The sequence below is a fragment of the Papio anubis genome, chromosome 9 (assembly GCF_008728515.1).
Source record: "Papio anubis isolate 15944 chromosome 9, Panubis1.0, whole genome shotgun sequence".
Classification (NCBI taxonomy): Eukaryota; Metazoa; Chordata; class Mammalia; order Primates; family Cercopithecidae; genus Papio; species Papio anubis.
The window spans coordinates 104,189,675-104,208,669 of record NC_044984.1 but is presented as its reverse complement, the minus strand read 5'-3'; the positions used below and the strand labels follow the sequence as shown (position 1 = coordinate 104,208,669).

General features: G+C 50.8%; 1 protein-coding gene across 1 annotated transcript; it reads right to left on the bottom strand.

The window, feature by feature from the left end:
• Positions 1 to 209: 209 nt before the first annotated feature.
• On the bottom strand, positions 210 to 17,057 carry TCHP (trichoplein keratin filament binding). Its single transcript, XM_021922893.2, has 13 exons — positions 16,859 to 17,057; positions 15,021 to 15,208; positions 14,067 to 14,277; positions 13,421 to 13,477; positions 11,647 to 11,715; positions 10,586 to 10,759; positions 9,600 to 9,712; positions 9,364 to 9,430; positions 7,126 to 7,298; positions 5,291 to 5,372; positions 3,730 to 3,915; positions 2,936 to 3,079; positions 210 to 1,698 (listed from the first exon to the last, which is right to left on the bottom strand). Exons 2-13 carry the CDS (start codon positions 15,206 to 15,208, stop codon positions 1,666 to 1,668), a joined length of 1,497 nt encoding a protein of 498 aa, XP_021778585.1. The 5' UTR covers positions 16,859 to 17,057; the 3' UTR covers positions 210 to 1,665.
• Positions 17,058 to 18,995: the final 1,938 nt, after the last annotated feature.

Genomic DNA, 18,995 nt, shown 5'->3' with positions numbered 1-18,995 from the left:
AAAAGTTTAAATTCAGTTCACTGTGGTTTCAATCGAAAGAAGGGAGAAACCATTTTCCTAAGAAAAATGAATATAACCTATAAAATGTGATCAAAGAGAACAGCCAAGCCTGTATGTGGGAGATGTGGATTAAATCAGTAAAAAGCCTGTCACCAACAATGCACTTTACAGCAGTCAATCAGAGAATCTGTAACAAAGCCAGGAAGCCGTGCTGTCGAAGCAGGATTTTATTTCACAATTACTGGAATCTGAAACGAGGAACGCAAGAGAGAGCATGCGTGGTAAACGCACTGCTCAGGTGATCAGAGCCAAAGAGTTGCAAGAAAATGAACAAGAGATGAAGGACATGGTTTGCAGCTCAATCTGTTTCTACAGCACAATGGAAGTGAAAGATAAGGCAGCCCTTAGACTCAGGATTTTTAATAAACTCTGGTTTTTAATAACCATGGAACAATGCCCTGTAATTAGCTGTAACTTACGGAGATGTGGAATCTTGAACACGATGTGATGAAAACTAAACCTCAGAGGAAGAGTATAGTAAAAATACAAGTCATAATATTATTGCTGCTAGGAACTTGTTCCTGTTTGTAGAAATGAATGGCAACCTGTACCACGCTGATATAATGGTGGGAGAGATTTCTGGCCGGTCTGTGGTTCCGAGTCTCATCTAGTTTCTTCAGGCTCAGTGCTTCTCCCTCTGGGCACATATATCCCAGAAGGCTACGTGTAGCCAAGACATTCCCAAGACACTAGATGCCCCATGTGTCACACCCCTGCCTTTAAAAGGTTAGCCAACCAGGTGACCTTCTAAGGTACCTTTTAGGTTTTAGAGATGGGGTCTCACTCTTTTGCCCACGTTGGACTCGAATTCCTGGGCTCAATCAATCCTCTTGGCGCACCCTCCCGAGTAGCTGGGACTACAGGCACGTGCCACCACACCCAGCTTGAGGTTCCTTTTGGGGCTTGGTAACATACATGTTGGGATCAGTCACTCACAGACAATGCTCCATGGAAATTCTACCAAAATGCTTCCTGAAGGAGGAAAGACTCATCTCTTGCCACTTTCTGGAATGCGTCCACGGACGTCAGACTGTTCCAGGGTTCTAATTTGTTCACAGTTCTTTTCTTCCAGAATACAAAAGACGTCATCCTTTTGGGACCACGAAATTAATAAACTCTGAAATCCACTGCACCGAGACCTCTAGGGTGGTTTTAACAGACTAAGTTTAAATGGCAATTTTAAAAACTGAAAAGCTTTCCTCACATTTCTAGAGTCAACACTGGAGGCTGACAATTAAAGGTGAGACAACAGGAAACCACATGCCCCATCACAGGTACAACCTGTGGTTCTTAGTACTGACCTTGAGTTGATGCGACTGTTGTTATATTACAAGATTATGCAGCAGCGCCGTAAACACGTGCCCATCAAAGACCCTTGCTTGGGTAAAAAAGGCATGAAAGGGCCTCTCACCAGGTGCTGCAGACCACAACACCTAATGTCTGGCCAAACTCTGGATGCTTTCAATGATGAACCTGAGCAGGCACTGCTGAGCCGCCCGACAGTGCCCCGGGCACCGACTGTAACAGAGCCCTGTAAGACTGCCTGGCGGCTGGGATCAGAAGCCTCAGCATCCCTTGTTCTCTGTGCTTATGGTACCCATGAAGTCAGTTCCAAGCAATTTTTGGATGTCCATAAGGCTGAGAAAAGAAAGAAAACATAAGAGTGATCAGATCAGCAGTATCTGGAGCATGAGGAATTAGCCTTGTTTTAACTACAAGCTAAAAGAACAATATAAACAGCTGTTTCATTTCCAGCTGAAAAAGTCTGACCCTAAGCCATAAATGAGGCACTTGATAACTTTTTAGTTTTGAGTACTAGCCCTAAGAAACACTTTCACATGTGACCTGTGAAACCTGACCCCGACACTCTCACTGATCCATGGCCAAGTGGGTTTAGAAAACGCTGTTCCCTGTGCCTGTGAGAGTCAGTATATGAGGGCAAGTGGCCTATGGCGAACGCCTGCTCTAATTCTGTTTCACTCCGTTTCCCAGTGTCATCGGACCACGAGGGAGTCCGATGACATGTGTCATGTGTCCTGGGGAATGCACTCCAGGCACCAGGAGGTCAGGGTGGCCCCGGGTAAAGGAGGGCAGAGGGGACAACCAACAGCGGGGGTGCTTCAGTCATCAGCTTCCTCAGGGCAGGGGAGGCAGCATTTGCTTCTCTGTGCTCCCCACGGTGCCGTGCAGAGAGGTCCAGAAACAAAGACACTGAGAGGCAGAGAAACAGATACACACACGGCAGGGAGGGGAGGGGAGGACACCCACAGGAGGGAGGGAGGAGGGGAGGGGAGGAGTGGAGAGGCCCAGCAGGAGGCAAGGGAGGGAGGAGGAGGACACCACAGGAGGGAGGAGGGAGGGAGGAGGAGGAGGACAACACAGGAGGGAGGGAGGGAGGGAGGGAGGAGGACAGGGAGGGAAGGAGGAGGAAGGAGGGAGTGGAGGAATGAAGAGGGGAGGAGGATGGAATGGACAGGGAGGGAGGATAACACAGGAGGAGGACAACAGAGGGGACAATGAAGGGGAGGGAGGGAGGGAGGGGAGGAGGGCGGTAGGGAGGGAGGAGGAGGGTGGAGGGAGGGGAGGGGGAGGGGAGGGATGGAGGGAAGGGAGGGTGGACAGGCATGCAGCTTAGTAGGCAGAGGCCAGAGCAAAATCACTTCAAGGTTTGAGGCCCAACCAAGGACTGGAACAGCCCCTGCGTCAGGGCTCCCTGCTGGTCAGGGGAAAGAAGAATACAAGAGAAGAGGAACAAGGAATAACCCGGATGGCCAGAGAGCAGAGTCCTCGCAGGGCGATGAGCAGGCCCAGGGGAGCTGGGGCTGGGCAGAGTCTGTCTTGCCTGTGTTGGCCTGTCTCCTGGCAGACTTCCTACCTTGGGCCGGTAGCCCTGCTTGGCCATAGTCTTTGCCTCCTGCTGCAGCAGGGCATCTGAGAGCTGCTCGACCCGCCGGGCCTCCTCCTCTTCCTCCTCCTCCTGCTGGTCTGCTTCCCATGCCTGCAGCCGACGTTCTGCAACCTGGATGCCAAGAGCAAAGTCACCCCCGAGACAAGGCCCACAGGGCAGAGCCCTGCCTCTGATGAGGAGGGTAAGCCCGTGGTCCTACCCAGACTGGAGAATCCAGCTGAGCAATAGCAATGCAGGTCCAAGGAACAGACGGGAGCACACGGGACTTGAAAGGCTGTACGCATGGCATGTACCTTGTAGAAAGCTAGAAAGGCTATACGCGTGGCGTGTACCCCGTGCAAAGCTGGAGAGGCCTGTATGTGTAGCGTGTACCTTGTGGAAAGCTGGAGGCTATACGCGTGGCACGTAACTCATGAAAAGCTCAGCATGTGGCCTGGTGTTTGGACGACTGTTCTGTCTTATGTATCAAGGACTGAAATGAAGAGAGAACTGTGGCCCCCAGGAAGCCAACTATTTGCAGAAGCAGACAGAGTAAAGAGAACAGACAGCAGTGCCGGCCTCACCCATACGACATGGAGGATGTGGAGGGAAAGAAGCCCCAGTCACGAGGATGAGGACTGCAGCTGGGATGGAAAAGGGGGCACTGTGTTCTCAAATGCACACAAGCCCTGCCAGGCAGTCCAGGGCCTCTGAACCCTGTCCCAGGATGATGCGAGACCCACAGCAGGCCCACTGCCTCCTGCCCTCGGGATCAGTCCCACCTGGGCTTCCAGCTCCTGCTTCCTGGCCGATTTCAGTTCTTCACTCTCCTCTTTCTCGCGACGAGCTGACTTTCTCGCCTCCTCGAGATTTTGAATAAGTTGCTCCCTGTGTTTCAGGGATTCCTCTTGTGCCCGTCGGTTCTGTTCAATCTTCTCTTGTATTTGCTGTTGCCTCCCTGTCAGAACCTAACCTCGGCAGAAAGAAAAGGGCAGCTTTGAGGTTGGCAGAAAGAAAAGGGCAGCTTTGAGGTTGACCCTAACAGATCCTGGTTCCACAAGCCTTGGACAGGCTGCAGCTACAGCAAGGCCCAGCCTCATCCTTGGGCCTCAGGCCCAAGTACACAGACAGAGGCAGAGCCAGACTACAGGATTTGCTCTCATGTCGGCCACGCCTGCCAGTATACAAGACGCGTTTCCCTTGCACCCCAACACACACAAAATGTATCCAGACTGTGTGTTATGGAGAGACAGCTGAGTGCCAAGAAATCAAAGGAGACGGGGATGGAGCGCTCTCCCCAGGGACACAGAAACCTTGCAGCAACAAGGTGAGTCTCCCTCCTCTCAGAGGGTTCCAAAAACAAGAGAGCCACAAGCCGCACAGATGACCAGAGGCGGAGCCGCGGTGATCCTCTAACCTTTTGAACCTGCTGTGTTTGAGACCTGGCCCCAGAGCTGTGTGACGCCTCAACTCCAGCCCAGGCCACAGTCAGGAGCAAGAAGCCACCTGACACTCTCCACAGTGACGCTGCAGGGCTGGGGGGACAGAAAGTGGCCGCCATCAGGAGGAAAATCAAAAGGCACTGGAAAATTCTTAGTATTTACAAGAGCAAAACATCACCAATCAGGACCCGATTTCCTGTGGATTCCAAAATACAGCATACTACCAGACACAACATAGAGGTTCTCATTCAAAACCACTTCACAACAGCTTTGAGCCCATTGATGCCACACTCTCTTCTCCCAGATTTCCTGCGGTTGGGGTGTGTCTTCCACACACAGTGTACACACTGACCAGGAGAGCAGTTACGTCCTCCAGTTCACGGCCATCGTCTACCCAGAGCGGGGAAACGCGTGGGAAGAGCCTCAGGCACCAAGAGGCTCTCGGCAGCGTTTCTCAGAACGGCTTCCAATTAGAAAAACACAGCACACCCGTAAGAGGGAAAGGAAAGACAGCGGGTGACAGAGGACAGTCCGCCATACAGCCCCGACGTGGTGTTTATAAAGATGTAACAGCATGTCACAATGCTTGAAGTCAAATAGCACAAGACGGTAAGAAATACATGTAGAAAAAAGGTCAGGCATAGAAACAGAAGAGCAGATGGACGAAGCAGCTATGGCTGCGTACAGGATGGGCTCTGGGGTACTTTTTTCCATTCCTACTCTCTGTACTTCTGAATTCTTTTCTACTAAACTCATATTAATTTTTCAATGATTTTTAAAGCCCACTTAAAATGACCAGAGAAGACTGTTCCCAGAGCATCTGGCAGGGTGACTGACCATGGACTTCCAGACACCTGCCCAGGACCCAGTAGCCCGTCCACATCGCCGCAGCTGGGATTACCTCGCTCATCAGTTTGTCCCGTGCGCTGCGCTCTCGGGCCCACTCTGCCTCTCTCTTTTCCCACATCTCCTTGGCCTCCTCCCTGGACAAACACAAAAGGGACGACAGCAGGCTCCTCCCCGCCCTGGCAGGAAGTGAGCTACAGAACAGACAGGGCAGCAGGGCACATGGCTGCTGCAGGGCCACCCTGCAGATAAACATCCGCACACACTTTGAAAAGATTACAATTAAGGACAGCATCCCATGGAAAGTACTGTTGAAAGTTTTTTATTTTTTTATTTTTGAGATGGGTCTCACTCTGTTGCCCAAGCTAGAGTGCAGTGGTGCGAATCTAGGCCCACTGCAACCTCCACCTCCCAGGTTCAAGTGATTCTAGTCCCTCAGCCTCCTGAGCAGCTGGGATTACAGGCATGCATCACCATGGCCGGCTAATTATTGTATTTTTAGCAGAGATGGGTTTCACCATGTTGGTCAGGCTGGTCTTGAACTCCTGACCTCAAGTGATCTACCTGCCTTGGCCTCCCAAAGCGCTGGGATTACAAGTGTGAGCCACCGTGTTGGAAGTATTTCAAGTTACCTTTTTAATACCCCCATCTCCTTATAAAAAGCAACTGGGGCGACTTACACCGTGGCTGTTTAACACAGAGATGAATGAAACCATCAGGACCTGGAGAGAAGCAGGGCGCTGCCTGGGCCTGAGCCCTGCCACCATGCGCCTGTGTCATTGATAGCTCACCCTGGACCAAGTGACCTCTTCGAGTCTCCGTGTCTCACAAGCCACCACTTGGCTGGAAGTCAGGACTCAGTAAGATGAGGCCTATAAAGCACTTGGCACAATGTCCAGCATGCAGTAAGTGCTCAATGTATGCTACTTATTATTTGATGATTTCAATCTATTAATTTAATCTTTAGGACCCAAACTCAGTTTTATATACGTAAGCAGCATTCAACATCTCTATAAGAACTTCCTTCTGGCTGGGAATGGTGGCTCATGCCTATAATCCCAGCATTTCGGGTTTACACAAGGTGGGCGGATCACAAGGTCAGGAGTTCAAGACCAGCCTGGCCAAGATGGTGAAACCCCGTCTCTACTAAAAATGCAAAAATTACCCGGGTGTGGTGGCGGGCACCTGTAATCCCAGCTTCTCGGGAGGCTGAGGCAGAGAATTGCTTGAACCCAGAAGGCAGAGGTTGCAGTGAGCCAAGATCACGCCACTGCACCCCAGCCTGGGTGACAGAGCGAAACTCCATCTCAGAAAAACAAAAAACAAAAACAAAGAATTTCCTTCCAAACCTCTCAGATTTCAGGTGAACACATCGTTACTCTAAACCTTAATGATTTCCACCTCAGATAATACAAGGGAAACACCCCCAGAGGCCAGGTCCATTATGAAGATGTGCTCCTCGGGAATGATGGACAACATACACAGGTATTTCTTCTTCTTTTTCTTTTTTTTTTGAGACAGAGTCCCGCTCTGTCACCCAGGCTGAAGTGCAGTGGTGCAATCATGGCTGATCAGAGCCTCAACGTCCTGGGCTCAAGTGATTCTCCCACTTAGCCTCCCAAATAGCTGGGACTACAGGTATGAACAACCACGCCTGGCCAATTTGTGTATTTTTGGTAGATACTGGGGTTTTGCCATGTTGCCCAGGCTGATCTCGAACTCTTAGGCTCAAGCGATCCACCTGCCTTGGCCTCTCAAAGCGCTGGGATTACAGGTGTGTGCCTCCACGCCCAGCCAATAGATATTTTAGTAACAGGAGACCCATGGGGCATTTCAAGGTACCAGAGTCTAGGCCAGGAGCGTCTGGCCCAGTCAGTGGCTGCCACTCACCTCAGCAGCACCTGCAGCTCTGCCTCCCGCGCCCGCTCCAGTTGCAGCTGCTCCTCAATGGCCTGCTTCATCCAGGCTGCATCAGCCACAGCTTGCTCCCGCCTAGCCAGGTTGAGGCGCTGGCTCTCGTCCTCCTTCTCAAGCAGGGCCTGCAGGATCCGCCTGTCTGCCTCCTAGAGGAAGCAGAGGGTGGCATGTGGCTGGGCTGGACAGAGCCCTTCTGCAGTGAGAGCCTACAGAGGGGCCTGCCCTCCCTTTCCTTTCTACACAGACATTAGTGATCCTACACAGTGTTCTCAAGACAGAGATGGGAAGATGCTGAATTATTTCTGGAATAGACCGGGGATAACCACGAGGTGTGGTTCAGACACGGCACAGGCCTAGGAGCTTCCCTCTGGCTAAAGGGAGACTCCACCACCACCACATGCCATCGGACACACCTGGTTGCGCAACTCTTTGGAATACAACTTGGCAAAAATTCCACTTGTAAGAATAAAGACCACAGTGACACAAAGGTGCAAAACACTCGTTGCAGCTTTTATATAAGAGGGAAAAACCAGAAACAACCAAAATGCTCCTTGGTGGGGAATTAGCTACTATGCACATAGACATAATGGAAGCATTAAAAGAATGCAGGAGGCTGGGCACCGGGGCTCATGCCTGCAATCCCAGCACTTTTGGAGGCTGAGATGGGATGATCACTTGGGCCTAGGACTTCAAGACCAGCCTGGGCAATGTAGCAAGACCCCGTCTCTACAAAGCATGGTGATGCACACCTATAGTCCCAGCTACTCGAGAGGCTGAGGTGGGAGGATGACTTGAGCCTGGGAGGTCGAGACTGTAGTGAGCCGTGATTGTGCCACTGCACTCCAGCCTGGACAACAGAGCAAGACCCCATAAAAAACAGCTGCACACCAGGACCAACTGTGCCACTGTGCCCCATATTGGGTCTGTCCCCCTCACTGCAAGGGAGCTCATCAAAGTACTTAAGAATATGAAGGAACTATTTGAAAAGAACAGGTTCAATCTAAGTATAATGACCTTTTTTTGTTTGTTCTTTTTGAGACAGAGTCTCACTCTGTTGCCCAGGCCTGAGTACAGCGGTGCGAACTCAGCTCACTGCAACCTCCACCTCCTGGGTTCAAACAATTATCCTGTCTCAACCCCCCAAGTAGCTGGGATTACAGGCATGCACCACCATGCCCGGCTAGTTTTTGTTGTTGTTTTGAGAGAAGTCTCACTCTTGTCCCACAGGTTTGAGTGCAGTATCTCGATCTTAGCTTACTGCAACCTCCGCCTCCCGGGTTCAAACGATTCTCCTGCCTCTGCCTCCCAAGTAGCTGGGATTAAGGCGCCTGCCACCACGCCCGGCTAATTCTTGTAGTTTTTAGTAGAGACGGGGTTACACCATGTTGGTCAGGCTGGTCTCAAACTCCTGACCTCAGGTGATCTGCCTGCCTCGGCCTCCCAAAGCGCTGGGATTACAGGCGTGAGCCACCGTGCCTGGCCATGCCCGGCTAGTTTTTGTATTTTTAGCAGAGATGGGGTTTCACCATGTCGTTCAGGCTGGCCTCAAACTCCTGACCTCAGGTGATCCGCCTGCCTCGGCCTCTCAAAGTGCTGGGATTACAGGCATGAGGCACCGCGCATGGCCAATCTTTTTAAAAATTAGAGATTTAGTGTTAATTGAAGATGTTGAGGAATGCAACCTCAATTAGATTTAAATACAAAAACAAAAACAAACCTCCACCTCTCTGTATGTAAATATATCTGGAAAGATGTACACCAGACAGACACCTCTGGGGACAGACAGAGATTGCAGGCACTGGTCAAGGGGGATCTCACTTTGCGTTGTGCTGTTAAGTAACACGTTTACTGAAAAACAATTTGATGTTCTGATATCTGTATCTATCCATCTATGCTGGCAAAGGATCCTTACAGTCAAGCTAATTAACATATCCATCATCTCACAGTTGGTTTTTCTGGTGACAACACTTAAGATCAACTCTCTTAGCAAATTTCAAGAATACAATAAGGTATCATCAGCTGTGGTCAACATGCTGGACACCATTCCCGGATCTCCTAACTGAGGGATGTACCCTTTGACCAACATCTCCCCTTTCTCCCAACCCCTCACTGTCTTTTCACTCTTACGAGCATACACTCACATACTAAGCAATGGAAGACTTTTTTTCAGAAGAGGGTAAGAAAGATGTCAGGCTGTCTCTTCAGACTTACCAACTCCTCTTGGATCTGCTGTGTGCGTCTGTTGAGTTGAGCGTTATACTGATGTCTCAAGAAGCGCCTGAAGGAGAATCAAATGTGTGCTGCCTTCAGTATCTCAGAAAGAATGAAATAGTAGTTAGACAACTGCTGACCAGGCTGCCTACTTTACGGTTTCGGCAACACAAATGCAAGTCTGAAAAAGCAAGAGGCCCACCCGCCTGGGAAGAGTGGGGGCCTCTGACACACACCCCAGCTCTGCCTTCTGCCGGAAGGCTTCCATCTGCTTCCGCTCTTCCTCCAGCCTCTCCAGCTCCCACCGCTGCTTCAACAGATTCTCCTGCTCCTTCTTTAGTTTGGTCGCCTGTGGTGATGATGAGAGTAAGCTCGACTGAGATCTGAGATCGTGGGAATCAGATCTTCCTTCATTCTCCATCTCCATTTCTCGCAGACACTACACAATGGTGGCCTGGCCATGCAGGTGGTCACGATCCCCTCCCACCACTCACTCACTCATCCCATCTCATCTGAGCCATTTCCTGCAAGGGCCTTTCTGAGCACCGAACTCTAAACTCCCACAGGATCCTGTACTGGTCCACACTTACTGTAACTTAACAACTGTCCTCCACCTGACACAGCCCCCACCAGGAGGTCAGGACTGTGGGCCTTGGTCAGGCTCTATCTCTAGTTCCCAACCCAGTGCTCAGCACCTAGAATAAGTAGCAGGCACTAAGAATGTAGTTCCTGAATCATGGCCTGGGCAAGGGGAGGGGTCACAGGAGATAGGCCTCCCTCATCTAAATAGAAAAATCTAACTCTTTCAAGGAAACTGTACCATGTTCTCCAAAAACAGCTCCTGGACCAAAATGCCTCAAGACCCGAAACCTGCTCCCCATGGAGAGCCGGGTGCCAGACCACCCGACTAAATCGTGTCTACTCAGTGCACTGGAAAATCCAGATTCTAAGAAGGTTCTCCAACAGCAGGCCGCTAAGCACCTCTAAGAGAACAGCTACTGGCTCCGTGTTGTTAACGTTCTGGAATCCAGGCACGCAAACGTGGAGGCTGGGAAAGCAGGAGGCGGAAGGGGATGCGTGGGAGCGGGAGAAGCTGGCTGCTGCTGCCCGTTGCAGAACCTCAGCCCTGCTATGGCTCTTCTCAGGGCAGCCCCTCAAGTGCCCATCTCACACTAACGAGCAGCTGTGGAGGAGGTCATGGCTGAGAGGGGCTTGTGCCCACCTCCACCTCCTTCAGTTTCAGCTCCTCCATCTGCTGCAGCAGTGCCTCGGCCTGGAGCTTGTCCTCCAGCTGCCTCCTCTCCTCTTCGGCTTTCATCCGTTCTAGCGCCTCCCTTCGGGCCCTTTCATACTCATTTTCATACCGTTTGTTCTCTTGCACTGCGGTGGCTTCTTGCTACAAGGGACCGAATGAACACAGGAGGTCAGTATCTGTACTGTAAGCCAACAAAAACCCAGCTTCCTGCCGCCGTTCTGCAGGCCACAGGGCCCAGGCAGATCCTGCCTGAATCCCAAATGACAATGCCCTCAGAGACCAAGTCAGGGAGGGGCTTGATAATGTTGGGTTTCCTCCCCCCTCAACAAAACACTTTCTAAAATGAACCAGGCAGCAAAGTGACCAGTGCACGGAGGTATGGAAGCTCAAACCCAAAGGGGCTACTGGAAGCCAGAGCTGCGAGTTTATGATGCAAATTTCATCAAAAGAGTGACAAAAAAGCCCTTAAAAACACATGTTCTAGCTGGACCCTGTGGCCCACGCCTTTAATCCCAGCACTTTGAGAGGCCCAGGTGGGAGAATCTTTTAAGGCCAGGAGGCCAGACCAGCCTGGGCAACAGAACAAGACCCCATCTCTACAAAAACTAAAAAATTAGCTAGGCACAGTGGTGCACACACGTGGTCCTAGCTACTCAGGAAGCCGAGTTAGGAGGACTGCTTGAGCCCAGCTGGTCGAGGCTGCACTGAGCTGTGAATTGCGCCACTGCACACCAGCCTGGGTGACAGAGCAAGACCCTGCCTCCAAAAGAAAAAAAGAAGACGCATACTCTACTTGCCACCTCCCAGTCCTAGTCACCTGGCCTTATTCTGCCCTGGGAATTATCACATAGGATTCTGGTATGTGTAAAAGCAAACGTTCAGTTTTCACACGTGTCAAGTAAACTGAGAAAGAGTATACTATACTCCTTAACTGGAGTCACTGACGCTGAAAAGGGTAAAGGAATGCAAAAGCGTCAACAGTCCTGCGCAGCAGAATGCGGGGCTATTCCCTGAGCCGCATACCACACCTGTTTTTTTTCTTCTTTCTGCGTTTCCCAAGAGTTTACCACATGCTTCTGGTGAAGGTCCAGCTCCACCTGAGGATGGAAGGGGGAGGGTGTGAATCTCCTCACAGGCATCCAGTAGAGAGCGTGGGGCGACTTCAACACGTACAGTGTGAATGCAAGTCAATCAGAAGACTAAAGGACCAGGCGCTCCTACATCAATCTCCTGAGCTGGTACAAAGTAACAGAGACTTCCTTCCCACTAGCCCTGGGGTTAAGCTGGACGCTGAGATGGAAATACAATTTCGAAGGCCAGCGTGGGTTGGTCTCCTGCATGCCAGGCCCCGGGAGACAGCTGGGTGAGGAGAAGACTCAACCCTGTGTCTGGCTCCCCAAAGCTTGCTCTGCAGAGCAGATGGAAAATGTGCTCCCTGTAGCAAGTGATGCACCAGTGGGTGCAACAAGTTTAGGATTGTTAGTAAGAGATTTGAGCGCAGAGAATCTCCTGGATTAGAAAATGGATCACAACATTCAATCCAAATCTTTTGTCTGGGAAACTGTTTATAAAATTAGCCGGATATGGAGGCGCCCACCTGTAGCCTCAGCTACTCGGGAGGCTGAGGTGGGAGGATCACTTGAGCCCAGGTTCAAGACCAGCCTGAGCAACGTAGGGAGACCCTGTCTCTACAGAAAAGTTTTACAATAATCTTTCCCAACTTACAGCTGTGAACACAGGCAACTAACCTGAATGTTCTGAATAAACTTCTCTGATTTAATGGCTCTAGATGATTCCACCAAAGCCAACAGGGCTAAGGAGTCCCCCCACAGATTAGTGCAAACTACACAAAAGCACTAGATGTTCCATTATTTAGTGACTGGCAATTTCTAAATGTAACTACGAATAACGTGAAGGCACCAAATGTATACAAAAACTGTAAGTTGAAAATAAATTAGTAACAGTGAGGGATGATCTCCCTGCAGCCAAATCTCCAATGAACAAGGCCACCAAGCCAAGAGGCCACCCCCTCTCCTGCAGTTTGTCCTCCTCTCCCCTGCCAGCCCAGTTTAGGCCTTCACCATCCCCCAGCTGGGCTGTCGCAGCACCCCTCCCTGCCAGCTGGCACACTGCTGCCAGAGGGATCTCTCTGAAATGCAGCCGGGATCCTGTGTGCCGCCCCCAGCACCTTCAGAGGAAGGTCACACAAGCTCTTATGGCCTCTGGCACCGTCTGCCTCGCCAGCGTCATTTTTGGGGTTCTCCCTATCTGACATCCTAGCCTCACCCAGACACTTTCAGCTCCCGGGGCTCACTCTGCTCTCAAGTCTCAGGCCTGGTTCTCATAGTCACATCAACCTAGAACATCTTTTCCTCACCTCTACACACATACATCCCTTCAAACTCTTCCACCCCAGGAACCCCTCTGGGAAGCCTCCCCGACCCCTCCAGAGTTGAGTGCGCTGGCCCATGATCATCCTCTCAGGCTGGCCCAGCACCCTGCATCCTGCCCGGTAATGAGCTATCCACTGTTTCCCGTGCTGGAGACAGCAGAAACCACGTCTAATCCCCATGCCCCCACCTGGTAGAAAGGCAGCAGAGGTTCAATCAACATTTGTTCAACAACTGAATGAACCGCTCAGTGCAGCCTGTGCCAGATCTTCTGCCTGGCGCTCTTTTCAGGTGGCTCAAGGTTCCCTCCTCTGTTTCAACCCAGTACAAGATATGTGTTAAAAAAAAAAAAAATGTCTGGAAACATGATTTCATCTACTTAGGCAAATCAATGGAGGTCTCTGATTTTCACCTCTCGAAGTTTCGGATTGTTCTTTTTCCAGTGTTCATACAAAAGTTGTTCAGCAATCTATCGAGAAAACACAAAATGGAAAGCCTGATGTCAGTTTTCAAATCCATTCACGTTTTGGATGACACACAGTGGAAGTCAGCTCAGGCTATGAGTGCCTCCATTCATACTGTCACTGCACCCACTGTTCAAACCCTTGTGCTTCACATGCACAGCTCTAAGAACCACATGGCACTACCAAGTGACTCTTGCAATGGTGACAAAAGGGGACCAAAATCTGATGCTACACAGAGGTCTTATCTAGGGGGTCTCAAAATAATACAGCAGGCTGAAAAGCACAGATCAGGGCTCACTGTTTCACATAACTACTTTGGAAGGTAAAACAGATTATTCCCAGATCTCTATGGGCCCACAGAACTGGAAGAAAGGAAAAGCACTCAGATGTAATGATTGAAGGGGCTAAAGAGAATACAGCTAACTGATCCAAAACCCAGTCCCTGCACAAGGACTTAAGCTCCTTTCCTGCTGGCTCTGGAGTTAACTGGCCTCTCATCAGACCTGAGCAGCCAGGAATGGCCCTATATGTGCGACACACTCAGGCTGGGGGCACTCCTGCTCCACAGCCTCCTGAAGGCCTCTGGGAAGTTACCAGTTTCCTCTGCTCTTCTCTGGCTGATTTCAGCTTCCCATGCTGCTCCCGGATTCTTCTTTCGTGCAAGTTCATGCTCAGCCTCAGCTCCTCCAGTTCTCTGGCCAGGAGGTCCTGCTCCTCCCGCATGAGCTGCCTGAGCTTCTCCCGTCGGGCCTCCAGACTCTTCCTCTTCTCTTCCTTCATCTTCTCACGCTGATAGGCGTGCATGCTGGGTGAAAGGGGGCCTGCCTGAATCAATCATGCTACAGCCACAGGGAGCGTGCTCTGCTCTGCTGTGTGGGTAAAAGAGGCTGATGTAGTAGATGTGTCATCATGACACAGGAATGTGTCCCCAGCTAAAGTGAAGACAGCAGGTCACAGAATAGTATGCCTAAAAGAAAATCTTGTTTTTGCAAAAAGAAAATGTATAAATGTATAAATAATGTATATATTATCCACCACATAAATCCTACAGTATAGGTCTGCTGTAGCCCTACTTGACTGATGAGGAAACCAAAGCTCATACATTCAGCAAGAGACACGGTCAGGATTTCCATCTAGGTCTATCTGACTTCAAAGCCTATGCTTTCAGCCTCCATGTGTTTACATGTATTTCTATAAAAGCAGTGTGTGTGTGTGTGTGTGTGTGTGTGTTTATTTAAGCACAAATACCAATGAGTAAAAGCATGGAAGGATACCTGCGAGACTGTTAACTGTGGCTCTCTATGGGGATATGGGGTTACAAGCAGGCTTCCAAATTCTATCATATTCTTCTGCATCATTTTATCTTTTTCAATGCCAATGTATGGCTGCATAGATGATCTTTTTTTCCACTTCCAGCTGGAAAAACATCACCACGCAGGTAATTCATGCTGCCTGGCAAATCCTACTCTCCCTAAATCCTTAAGGCCTCATCCCCTGACTGGCAAGTAGCCCCCACCTCCATCCAATCGGCAGTTACCGCAAAATTACCTCCGCTGGTAGGAGGTTTTAGAGCTCCATTCTGCCTGTTTGGAGCTACAGATGTCAGACATCCTGAAGTAACGGCTGTTCTGCTCCCATTGCTGCCGAAGCCGGGCCTCCTGCTCTCGCTGTCGTGCTAACTGCTGATTCATGTGCTGCTGGCTGTACCAGTAGGACGGCAGTGTCGGGAGCGCCATCTGAGAACAGGAATGGGAGGAAAGTGAGCCACTGTAAACCCCGGGAACCCTCATCAGCTTGGCCTCATCCCTTTAACAAGTGGTCACCACCCCTTGGCTGCACAGTGAAATTACCGGGTGGAACTTAAATCCCAGCTCCTTGGGAGGCTGAGGCAGGAGAATCGCTTGAACCCAGGAGGTGGAAGTTGCAGTGAGCCAAGATCGTGCCACTGCACTCCAGCCTAGGCGACAGTGCAAGACTTTGTCTCAAAACAAAACAAAACAATAAACCTTAGCCAGATGCGGTGGCTCACGTATGTAATCCCAACAGTTTGGGTGGCTGAGGCAGGAGGATCACTTGAGGCCAGGAGTTGGAGACCAGCCACATCATGAGACCTCATCTCAACAAAAATCAAAAATTAGCCAGGAGTGGTGGCAGGCCTGTAATCCCAGCTACTCAGGAGGCTGAGACAAGAGGACTGCTTGAGCCCAGGACGTCAAGGCTGCAACGAGCCACGATAGCACCACTGCACTTAGCCTGGGCGACAGTGAGACTCTGTCTCAAAAAAACCCTAAAACATCAAAAATTCTGGACTGCATGCACCCAGCTGTGGGCCAGCCACCACCAGGGACACAACAGACAGACACAGGGATTGTCCTAAGATTGCTAGACTAGGCACATCGGGGGCATTTACGCTCTACTTAAACAGAGACAATAATGTAACGAACACATGTACGTGCCAAGCACTCAATACATACGACTTTTTTTCACTCTTACAATCACCTCGCTATTTGGCAGGTGAGGAAACTTAAGTTCGAAGAGGTGAAGTGATTTGCTCAGGATCACGGAGCCAGGAAGCAAAGGAAATAAACAAGCTGGGTTCCTAATTCATGTCCGTCTGAGACCAAAGCCCACGGTTCTCTACACTGCGAGGGGCTGCCTGTTGGGACCAACCTGCCCTGGCTCTGGCAGCCCCCTGGGAGGGACCTCGCCTGATATAACACTCGGAAGTATTTTGGGCTACCATGGAGGACAGACCTTTCACCCTGCAGATGAAGAAGCTGAGAGCTAGGGAGAGGAATTGCCTGAGCAATGTAGGGATACAGCTGGAGCCCTGAAAGCAGAGAGCAGTCTCACTCCAGGCACCAATTCCCCTGTCCCAAAAGCTGTCCTCGAGTGCAGGGTCGATGCAGTGCCTGGGTAGCAACGCCTGTCGAATAAGCGAAAAAGCCTGGTCCACGCCAAGAATCTCATACTCGAGGTCCTCCAAGTTTGGGGGCAAACACTCTGCATCTATGGTCCAAATGTAGCCGGCGGGCTGCTAACGTGTGACCTCGGTCTCGAGACCGTGGCAAGCTTCACATACTTTTTTCCCCGCCCCGTAAAACCGCCAGTGGATCAACTTTTGCATCAAGAGTCAAAAGTTTAAGATTCCGGTCCCAGATTGGCCACCCACAAGCTGGTCTACTCCCCGAACACGTCGCATCCCTCTCTCGACCTGAACATGCACGTGCAACAAAGGGGGTCACGGCGCGTCGGGAGCAGAGTGAGGACCCTGGAGGCGCCCTGAGCTCGCGTCCGTGGACTGCCGCCCCGGTTCCCGCCCGCGCGGGCCGCCTGCGGGCCCTGCCCTAACGCCGGATCCGGCCGAGTCCAACCCCTCGACTCACATTTCTCTGAGTCTTGGAGTTTCCGAAGAGTCCCCCGGCCCGAGTTCCCGCAGGCACGAAGTGGGCGGGCCAGTCCCCCGGTGTAATTCCCAGACGCGCTACAGCAACGCCGGCAGTTTCCGCCCTGGTTGCGCCAGCAACGAGCCCGACGACGGAGCGTCGCAAGGGCCAAGCCTCCTTCAGCGCGAAGGGAGACTGTGTTTTTTTCTCTGGTGCCCCCTCGTGGCCGGCGGGACATAAACAGCAAACGTCGCTACTCCTTGAACTAGGGAAGGATGGAGGCAAAGAATCTGTCCGTGCACTGCGCGTATTTGAGGATGGTGGTTACCATCACCTGAAGGTGAAGGCGGAAACCAGGGGGAGGAGAATATAAGCCAGTGATCCTCAAACCTGGCTGCGCATGGGAATCACCAGATACCAGCCTGGGCAACATAGAGGAACCCCTGTCTCTAAAAAAATTTTTAAACTTAACCCGGCATGGTGGGACTTGTGGTGCCAGCTACTCGGGAGACTGAGGTGGAAGGATCATTTAAGCCCAGGAGATCAAGGCTGCTGTAAGCCATGACTGTGCCACTGCACTCCAGCCTCGGTGACAGAGCCAGACACTGTCTCAAAAAAAAAGAAATCCAGATACCTTAAAAAAATCCAGATGCCCAAACGAAACCCCAAATCCCATCTGAGAGTACCAATGTTTTCCAAAATTCCCCAGGTGTGTTCAGTGTACAACTTGGGCAGAGACCTGCTGGCATAAGTAGATGGAAGTTATTGGTAATTTTTTTTTTTTTTTTTTTGAGACGGAGTCTCGCTCTGTCGCCAGGTTGGAATGCAGTGGCACAATCTCGGCTCACTGCAACCTCTGCCTCACGGGTTCAAGCGATTACCCTGCCTCAGCCTCTCGAGTAGCTGGGACTACAGGCGCCCGCCACCACACCCGGCTAATTTTTTGTATTTTAGTAGAGACAGGGTTTCACCATATTGGCCAGGCTGGTCTTGATCTCCTGACCTCATGATCCACCTGCCTCAGGCTCCCAAAGTGCTAGGATTACAGGAGTAAGCCACCGCGCCCAGTCAATAACTTTATATTATAGTATTATATTGGTGATGAGTTCAAGAGTGTTCATTCTATTAGTATGTTTTATAACTCATGTGTGCTACAAGCATTACATACCAACTATTCCATTAAAAAGAAAATGAAGAAAAACACTTACTTGTTTGTTCTCTTTTCTTTCATTTTCCTATTCTTTCGTTTCTTCTTCATTTCTCCATTCTGTATTCATCTCTGGTTTTCCTGGATGCAGCATCATGGCCTCAGCTGGGTTCAGTGCCTCACGCCTGTAATCCCAGCACTTTGAGAGGCCGAGGAGGGTGGATTACCTGAGGTCAGGAGTTGAAGACCATCCTGGCCAACATGATGAAACCCTGTCTCTACTAAAAATACAAAAATTAGCCGGGCATGATGGCAGATGCTTGTAATCCCAGCTACTCGGGAAGTTGAGGCAGGAGAATCGCTAGAACCTGGGAGACAGAGGTTGCAGTGAGCCGAGATTGCGCTGCTGCACTCCAGCCTGGGCGACAGAGTGAGCCTCTGTCTCCAAATTAAATAAATAAATAAATAAAATTAGCAGGCTGTGGTGGCGCACACCTGTAGTCCTAGCAACTTGGGAGGCTGAGGTGGGAGGATCACTTGAGCTCAGGATAGGGAGGCTGCAGTGAGCCGTGATCACACCATTGCACTCCAGCCTGAGTGACAGAGCGAGACCCTGTCTCAAAACATGGCCTCTACAGTCAGAACACCCAGGTTTCAAGCTATACCGTGCTGGTGTAGTCTTGGGCAAGTCACTTCGTCTGTCTGTGCCTCAGCTTCCTACTCCGCGGAATGAGAGTAAAAATAGTGCAACTTTCACACTGGGCGTGATGGCTCATGCCTGTAATCCCGGTACTTTGGGAGGCCAAGGCTGGCGGATCTCTTGAGGTCAGGAGCTCGAGACCAGCCTGGCCAACATGGTGAAACGCCATCTCTACTAAAAATATAAAAATTAGCTGGGCGTGGAGGCGGGCACCTGTAGTCCCAGCTACTCGGGAGGCTAAGGCAGGAGAATCGCTTGAACCCAGGAGGCAGGGGTTGCAGTGAGCCAAG